This window comes from Acomys minous, assembly GCF_964271855.1.
Source record: "Acomys minous genome assembly, chromosome: 6".
Lineage (NCBI taxonomy): Eukaryota > Metazoa > Chordata > Mammalia > Rodentia > Muridae > Acomys > Acomys minous.
The window spans coordinates 79,087,477-79,097,235 of NC_140487.1; the positions used below are offsets into that span (position 1 = coordinate 79,087,477).

The 9,759-nt window shown below is 42.9% G+C and overlaps 1 protein-coding gene across 3 annotated transcripts in view; it reads left to right on the forward strand.

The window, feature by feature from the left end:
- ROR1 (receptor tyrosine kinase like orphan receptor 1) overlaps positions 1-9,242 on the forward strand; it is a 345,467-nt gene extending 336,225 nt beyond the window's left edge. For all 3 annotated transcript variants that reach the window (XM_084785977.1, XM_084785978.1, XM_084785979.1), the window contains one exon: positions 5,345-9,242. In XM_084785977.1, coding sequence (XP_084642103.1) covers positions 5,345-6,772 — 1,428 coding nt within the window. In that variant the 3' untranslated portion in view covers positions 6,773-9,242. The remainder of the gene's footprint in view (positions 1-5,344) is intronic.
- The last annotated feature ends 517 nt before the right edge of the window (positions 9,243-9,759 follow it).

The window sequence follows — 9,759 nt, forward strand, 5'->3', positions numbered from 1 at the left end:
AAACATGGTGGGGTTGATGGCAAAGGAGTTCTGAAGTCTGAACTGAGCTTTTACTAGCCACCTATACAACCATTCAAATCTAACATAGGAGGAAAACATCATATATACATATAGAGTAATAGTCTATATAATGGTATATATTAATATATATTAATCCAAAATTATGCCCTTGATGTTTAGCACATGACAAGGATTCAATATATGCCTGCCATAGGCTGAGATTATGACATTAATGAAGGAGCTGTGTTTCCTTTCATGCACAAGTCAGTAATGCAAACCCTGGCTATTCCAGAGTATTAGTATCTATGTTAGCACAGGATCTAGTATATTAATATAGATTAGAAAAGTTGTATGACAAGCTGTAACCAGTTAATAAAACACATCTTAAGTATCTGGATTTATGTTGAAGGCATAGCTCAAGCTTCATCAAGAACCTTGAATCTCACTAATAGTACCACGGGGCCTACTGATACAGTATGAGACAGAACATAAGCCAGGAGCTAGTCACTGCTCAGTGGCTTGTACTTTCCATCCACCTGCAATTTCCAGAGCACCTCTTTAAGCACCTTTCTTGGGTCAGAATTGCTCTAACAAGGCATTGTCTAGGTAGGTCTAATGTTTGCTTAATGAAGATGTGCTGGTTGGCACTTGAGAGTCAGAAAAGAGTGTATCTCCAAGGCAAGTAGACCTCAGGGAAAACTGTGCTGCCCGAGAAAAGGCAGACCTGGTGATACCCTCTTCCAACATCCTATTACTAAAACTACATCTTTCATTTTGGTAGGGCCAGGGCCCATCTCACCACTCATAAGGTAGGCCAGCCCAAATGCCATGGTGTAGGACCCTCTCTGCCATTCCAAAAGCTGGTGTTCAGGTACCATCTGTTTCTAAAACAAAACACCATGGGGTCACAGCTGGCCTGGGCATCAAAACATGGGAAGTGACTTTGCCTTGAGTGACAAGGATGGCAGGGGATGCCAAGAGGAGCTTCATGGTGGCCCTGTGGCTGTGAACTTCGGTCTTCCCCAACTACTGGAGCTCCCTTCCTGCTCTAGGCTCCCTGCCCATCCCATTACTATACTGTAGCTCCTTCCAGTGCCAAGGAGTGGAAAGTCGTGAAGAGACCTTAGTACTGTAAATGGAGAAGTCCATAGAATCTCACCTCACTTCCTCCAGTCACCTAATCACCTGTGCAAAAGGAGGAAGCGGTAGTAAGCCTAACATCGGGTGCTTGGAGCATCATTTCATTCACATGAGGTGAAACGTCCCCCAAGGTTAGAAGGATACAGCCATTGAGATGGCTATCGCTACCCATCGGTGCCCATCCCTATTCTAAAAGCTGCCTTAAAACTCTGTCCATGACTTATCACTTCCATATCACACATTAAGAGATAGGATAAAGGGACACCCCCTACTCACTGTTCATCCCCGAGGCAAAAGGTCTTGGCAGACCTAGACCAGGTACATATCAGATTCTTAACTTGATGTTCTTCCCTTTCTTTTCTGCAGAGAGCTCATTTCCACTCTACTCCAGTGGCTCTCCAAAAATGACTGGGGGAAGAAACCCAATTAGACCCTGGCCAATGTATCAGCTTCTCCCCTCCCCCTCCACCGAAAATTATATAATTTTTAAAGCTGAACTGAGGCAGATGTGTGTTTACTTTGAGAAGTAAAAATGTTAACATTTAAACTGAAAGCCTGTTTCAGCTTTAAGGTACTTAATTGCCTTACAGTGCATAATAAACGCAGCCCGTCTTGTCATTCAACTAATGGAGGGCGTGATGAAGAGATAGGAGCCCGAGACCCTGTTCTTGCCAGGCTGCCTTTGTACTTGGTTTACTTTGGCACTGTGCCTCGTGTGTATTTTACACTTCTTTACATTTTGTACATCCCTGTATGACAAATACTTGTCAAACAAAAACTAAACAGATTTATAACCCCTTAACTTGAAATGAGCCAAAATTGAACTGCCAAAACTTTATGACTTCATTTTCTTTCATAGTTTTCCACTGCGTTGGTTCAAACAGACAAACCCCACTTGAGGTCAAGCAGAGGTCATTTCACTTTCATTACTAAAATATAATTTACAATATGCCAGACCTAAACAAGTTTAGCCTAAAGGGTTTGTCTAATGTAAACCATCTGTTCCTTAACAATACAGATAATTTCCTGCCATCTCCGAGCAGTCTACTGACGCCTTCTTTTAAGGGGTTTTATGATTTTTTAACTAGTTTAGGATTTATGGAAAATTTGAAAATGAGTCTGTAGTTAAGACTCATTTGTACCAAGTAACTTGAGCATTTTTTTTTTAATGCAAATCACTGTGTGAACGGCTCCCCTGAAACCAAGCGTGGAGTCGCTGGTTCTGGCCGTGCTCTAGGCTAGCTGCTGCACAGGTGTTCAGAGGAAAGCTTTGGCGAACTCTGCCATCTTAGGTGTTTCCCTTCTCGTTCCCAGAGCAAGGGCTCAAATTTGGCTCTGGGTGACCCTTGTAAACCTCTCCTTCTTTAGATAAGTTAGAGAGGGCAGGCTTAGCTGCATGCTGCCTACCTGACCAGTGCTGATGCCAAGAGGCAACTGGGTCAATGTGAAGCCTTTTGTGTGTGTGGCTAGAAAGAAGGAGCCATCTGCAGCACCATAGGGTATACCACCGTGAGACAGGTGAGTCTCAGAGCCCCGCTCAGCCTCCGGAGCCATAGCTCTGCCCGGTTTTGCTGGCTGGGACTTAAGAACAGCCTTCCTGAACAATCTATCCTTCCTCCTCTCCCCCTTCTTTGGCTGTAAAACGTCAAGTCCTTGGAAAGGTAGATGTGAAGGAAGGAATGTGCTTAGCTCAGTGGAGGAGAAGGACAGCTCCAAAGCCTGGGGCCATAGGCCAAGTCCTGGACACCCCTCTCTTCTTGTTCCCAGAAATTTGGCCTGTTCTTGTCTCTGTCCCACCTGATCTCTGCCTCCACCCACACATCTCAGAAAGAGGAGCAGTCTGCAGGCTACACCTCACCTGCCTTCAGGGTCCACATGACTTCTACATCAATTTGAAGAACCCTTTTTAAAGAAACTAAACAATTATACCAGAAGAGAAAAAGTCTAACAGTGAAAAAAAAAAAAACTAAAACACATTATTTTAAATAAAGGGAATTACAAGAACTCTGTAGAACTAATTAAGGCTGTATGTAGATCTAAATCTTTTACAAAATTTAATTCACTTCTGAATTGGTGCAGAGAAGTTAAAAAAATTTTTTTTTCTTTCAAGGTCATCAGCTACCATGTAGGACCTACCCTGCAGGTCGTGGTTAAATGCTGTTCAGGAATTAGCCTATATGAAAAACAAGCCCCAAGTTAATTATTGAATTATTCTTTTTTGTTGTTGGTTCACGTCAAGATGAGTAGCAGAGGGCGCTCTAGTCCCAAGTTTTGTTCTCAGTGTGATAGTCTAGTGATTTATTTCCTGATTCTCATTTTCCTGAAAGGGATTAGAGTGCTCGGGCCCGCTACACTTCTCTACCACCAAAACCTGGAAATCCAGCTCAGGTTGAAAAGCAGTTACTACCTACTATACTGTTTAAGAGGCCTGGACACCCATTGGCTTCCTTTAGGGTTATTTCATTGCCATCAGCTATCATGGGAGTCCTTACCTTAACACCACAAGGGAAGGATACCTCTTGGGTTACTCTCACCAGAAAATGTAATACCATCCCATGCTGTGAAAAAAAGCAGCCAGTTTAACTTATTGCATTTCTCATGGCCACACTTTCTCTCACAAAGGAAGTCCATCTGTTCCCACAGAGCCACACCCTAGAGGGTGAGGCTGGAGTGTGGTGGTAGGGTATGCATAGCACGGTACGGCGCAAGGCCCTGGATTCAATCACCTGAACTGAAAAGCAGAAAGAAACAATCTAGAACAGCAGTTCTCAATCTGTAGGTCAAGACCACAGGGAAACATATTTCCGGTGAGAAACTGAGACATGACACTACTCAGTAGCAGAATTGGTCATTTTCTACCTGTTATACCAACGGTTCTCAACCTATAGACCACAACCTCTCTGGTTGAAGAAAGACCCTATCACAGAGGTTGCCTAAGACCATCAGAAAACACAAATATTTACATTATGATTCATATGAGTATCAAAATTGCAGTTATGAAGTAACAATGAAAATAGTTTTATGGCTGGGGGGGTCACCATTACATGAGGAAGCGTATTAAAGGTGGAACATTAGGAAGGTTGAAGACCACTGCTATAGCCCTATAACTGCAGAAAAGAAATTCCTGAGTAGTCAGATGGAAAGATTAACCTATTATTTTAATTACTCTGCTAATTAACGTTACTTAACCTAGTCCTAAAATGTTAAAGTGTAAAAAGCATGAGCTGCAAATCTCTCCGTCCACTGCTTTTCTAATTCCCACTCTGTATTCCCTAATGGCCACTGCTGTTCTGAGCCTCCTTTTATCCGTTTCTCTTATGCGTACAAATAGGAACAGGCTCTTTCTGTTGCTCCTCCTCAAGACAAAGTTTATGTATGGCATTAGCTGCTTTGCTTTTGTATGTTGAACTAAAAGCCGTTGTTGTTGTTGTTGTTGTTGTTGTTGTTGTTGTTGTTGTTGTTTCAAGACAGGGTCTCTCTGTGTAGCCTTTGCTGTCCTGGAGTCGCTTTGTAGATCAGGCTGGCCTCGAACTCACAGAGATCTGCCTGCCTCTGCCTACAGAGTGCAGGGATTAAAGGCATGTGCCACTATGTTCTGCTTTCTGAATGCTAGGATTACAGGCATATACTACCATGCCTGGCTCTACCTTCCCCCTCCCCCTCCCCTTCTGTTTACTTATTTGATCTTTTGGGGTTTTGTTCCGTTTTTAGATAGGGCTCACTGGGTAGTCTAAGATGCCCTCAGTCCTCCTGCCTCACACTCCACAGTGCTAATATTACATGCATCTGCCACCACACCCAGCTTCTTCAACAGTTATTAAAATCAGTCTCCTCCAGGGAGATGCTTGAGTCATTCCAGTCCTACAATGGGCAGGACTGCATAAACAAGCCTCGATCTGCAGGCAGCTGCAAGCACCTTACCATTACCTTCAGCACAAATATCCCATTTTTTACCTTTGATGTATGCTCCACCTCTCCTTTCGGTGCCAAGATGTCTTGCTTTAAGAAAGTTTTTAGCCGGGCGGTGGTGGCACACGCCTTTAATCCCAGCGCTCGGGAGGCAGAGGCAGGTGGGTCGCTGTGAGTTCAAGGCCAGCCTGGTCTAAAAAGCAAGTCCAGGACAGCCAAGGCTACACAGAGAGGCCCTGTCTCAAAAAACAAAAAACAAAAAAAGGTTTTAATTCACACTTTCCCTTTGTTACAGAGCAAGGCTAAGGAACTGCCTCTTTCTGCTGTTCGTTTCATGGAAGAATTGGGTGAATGTACCTTTGGAAAAATCTATAAGGGCCACCTCTACCTCCCAGGCATGGACCATGCACAGCTGGTGGCTATCAAGACTTTGAAAGACTATAACAACCCCCAGCAGTGGACAGAGTTTCAACAGGAAGCCTCTCTCATGGCTGAGCTACACCACCCCAATATTGTATGCCTCCTAGGTGCCGTCACTCAGGAGCAACCTGTGTGTATGCTCTTTGAGTACATGAACCAGGGCGATCTCCACGAGTTCCTCATCATGCGATCCCCACATTCCGATGTCGGCTGCAGCAGTGATGAAGACGGGACAGTAAAGTCCAGCCTGGACCATGGAGATTTCTTGCACATCGCAATTCAGATTGCTGCTGGCATGGAATACCTGTCTAGTCACTTCTTCGTGCACAAGGACCTTGCAGCTCGCAACATTTTAATTGGAGAGCAACTGCATGTAAAGATTTCAGACCTTGGGCTTTCCAGAGAAATTTACTCTGCCGATTACTACAGGGTACAGAGTAAGTCTTCACTGCCCATTCGCTGGATGCCCCCTGAGGCCATCATGTACGGCAAGTTCTCCTCTGATTCCGATATCTGGTCTTTCGGGGTTGTGTTGTGGGAGATTTTCAGCTTTGGACTCCAGCCATATTATGGGTTTAGTAATCAGGAAGTGATCGAAATGGTGCGGAAGCGACAGCTGTTACCCTGTTCTGAAGACTGCCCTCCGCGAATGTACAGCCTCATGACTGAGTGCTGGAATGAGATCCCTTCCAGGAGACCGCGCTTTAAAGACATCCACGTCCGGCTTCGATCCTGGGAGGGCCTCTCAAGTCACACCAGTTCTACCACTCCCTCGGGTGGAAACGCCACCACGCAGACCACCTCCCTCAGTGCCAGCCCTGTGAGTAACCTCAGCAACCCGCGATTTCCCAATTACATGTTCCCGAGCCAGGGGATTACACCACAGGGTCAGATCGCTGGTTTCATTGGCCCAGCAATACCTCAGAACCAGCGCTTCATTCCCATCAACGGATACCCAATACCTCCTGGATATGCAGCTTTTCCAGCTGCCCACTACCAACCTGCGGGGCCTCCTAGGGTGATTCAGCACTGCCCGCCTCCAAAGAGTCGGTCCCCAAGTAGCGCCAGTGGGTCGACCAGCACTGGCCATGTGGCCAGTTTGCCCTCATCAGGATCCAATCAGGAAGCAAACATTCCTTTGCTACCGCACATGTCAATTCCAAACCACCCTGGCGGAATGGGTATCACTGTTTTCGGCAACAAATCTCAAAAACCCTACAAAATGGACTCAAAACAACCATCTTTGCTTGGGGACTCCAATCTTCACGGGCACACCGAATCTATGATTTCTGCAGAAGTGTAAAATGTGAGACTTTTGTAAAATACACTATACCGGAAAAAAAAAAAAACTAGCAGATGGCAGGAAAGATTTATATTCAAATGTTTTTATTGAAGGTTCTCATTTAGCAGACGTTGCAACCAGTATCTTCTGTGAAGTTTAACTGTGTCTTACGCGACAGACACCAGCCAGGAAAACTAATGCATTGTGGGCTTTGCACTCCATCAGAGTTTGTGATGTGTCATTGGGAACAGACCATTTGAAGTACTGAAAACTTCAAAACCAATGAAGAGGAATGGAACATTGTAATTAAATAGCAAACCAAAAAAAAAAAAAAAAAAAGGAAGTGTCAAATGGTGCTGTGTATTTGCCTTTGGTCACCATGACTGGTCTACTCCCAAAATGTATATACTGTAGCATGTGTCTACCTGCTGTCTCTACTTCAGGACAGATGTTCAGGAACTGTGTTGATTCAACTTAGACTGCAGGCATGTTTGAATCAACATGGTATTTAGCACCACAGAGGGAGCTTTAGGCTACATTTTAAATCTCACATGGAAATGAGCCATACAGACGTGCCCTGACCACAGAAGTCCTCTCAGTAGCCGGACTTCTCGGGGATGGTGTGGCGTCTCCGTGTGAACCTCCTCTTCTCGCCATGAAGGCCTTTCCCAAAGTCTTTTTCCACAACGTGTTTACACATGCCCTAAAGAAGGTAGATGCAGATGCTAGAAATGGCTGTAGATTACAACTTGGGTTATTGCTTTTGGAATGGGCCACCCAAGAAGGCACAAGTCAGGAAAATGGTCCCTCAGCCCGCATCAGTGTCCCTGGGAGGGGAACAGGGTGGTTTCACTGCTTCTGTATCAACCTCTCTAGGAGCTTTCCTAGACCACTCATGCTGCGAACAGGTAATGCTAGAGGCACGCACACCCACACCCCACGCCTTGTAGCCTGTTTACAAATTGGCCAAGGTCTCAGGGGTGCTTACTGTCAGCAGACTGAATGGGAGGGAACCCTGTCCTGATACCAGTAGCTGAGAAACTTAAGCTCTCACTTTTCTTCACGTCTTTCCTGGAGATGTTCATTGATTCTATTCTAGCGCCGAGAATTGAAACTTTTTATTTGTAGAACTAGCTCTAATCCAAAGACAATACATACTATTTTGCAAAGCATAAATGCTGAGTTCTCTCAAAGATTACAAAACTCCACATTCCTTAGCTTGGCAAATAAGAAATTTGATCCTTCTTGCCTTCTTGGGGAGATGACATCAAGTATGCCCATCCTGGCATTTACTTGCGAACCATCTTTTACCAAATTCAGAATCCTTATAGATTTAAGTTCTACATAAAAAAAGAGATTTTAGATTTGATTTTTTTCTTTTATTAAAAAAACTCATTATAGACACTTAAACAAGATGCATAATAAATGCTAGAAATATTTCATGAGGGGAATTATGGAGTTAGGAAGATCCTGCTATTTCTGCGTTTAAAGGTAGAATTTGCATAAGAGATCAAGGAAATCTGTCAACCAAAATGTGCCTAGGTTTTCCCAAACAGACATGAACTTGTAGGTACTGTGAACTCAAAAGAGTTGGCTATATTCAGATTTACTGGGCAATAAATTAAGACCATTTTGTGACGTGAATAAGCTGATTCTATGTAACATTTCTTGAAGTGGAGTAGAGGAGAAGATTTGTGTCTTTTTGTTGCTATGCAACTGTTTAGTGATAACGCTTCAAACCACGATTTTGTATATCATGTGACAATCAACTGTTTTCCAAGAATATTTATTTTGAGTAAACTCGGTCTCAGTGAATCTGAGTTTTCAAGGAATCCCTTAAAGAGAGGATTAGCATTCCATGAGCCAGTAAGATACCATCTCTGGAAAGTCATTATTATGGTTAAAAAAATAAATAAATTCAACTTAGTTTTTTATAAAGAACTATAACATTTATTTTTAAGCCTTTTATAATTACTGAAGCCATTAAGGTGAGGAAAAAAAATCTCAAAACCACTTGTAATAATGTATTAAAACAGCACTGTGGTGCTGCAGCGAGCAGCCTCTTTTGTATTAAATGGTACCTTTTTTCACAAGCTGAAAAATCTCTTTCACTTTGTTAACAATGTTTTGTAAGGTGATTTTATTTTTCAGGTTTTTTCCCTCTGCACAAAACTGTTTATGGTTTGTATCACAGAAATGAAAATATATCTGCATTTTTATATCTGGTCTGTTTCCTTGTTTCCTTTGCTTGTTTTTAACTCAATGTAGATTTTCTTCAAATATATAATGGCAATGTTCAGATAGCTCACTTTACCATATCTTTCTTTATTCTCACTGCATGCATTTAATCACTGTATCACTTAATGTTTGTTCTTATGGGCATTCCAAATAGAAAAGCATGGACTTGTAATGGCCAAAAGACTATTTTATACTGAGGATATATGCATTTGTATTTCACCACCAGAGATGATATTAAACACTGATTATTTTATGCTGCTGTTTATTAAAACGTTTACTATAAAATATGTCCTGAATATTGCTGTCATGGGAGCATTTGGAAATCTTCACATTATTTCTAATGATTGACATTTCTTAAGAAGAGAAAGCACAATTCTTATTTTTGTCTTACTTCAACTAAGTCGTATTTTTGAGTGTACTTTTAAACTAGACTCGCAGGGCTGGGGGCACCCTCAGCACTTGCCCAGCATGCATGATGCCCTGAGTTCAAGCCCCAGCACTACAAAGGAAGCCAGACGTAGGCATTGCTGTGTTAGTGACCACAGTGGGGGGAAAAGATTCCTGATGATTTCATAACCAAATATAATCTGCCTGTAGATGGCAAGCTTTGGACTTCTAAAATCAAAATGATATATTTATCATAGAATGCAAACAACTGGAAATAAGACTGAAGATGAATTATCTTCTCCCTTGATGTTTCCATGTGAACTTAACAAAACTCGTGCTTTCAGTCTCTTGAGATTAGGGTATGTGTACCCCATCATGTCTAA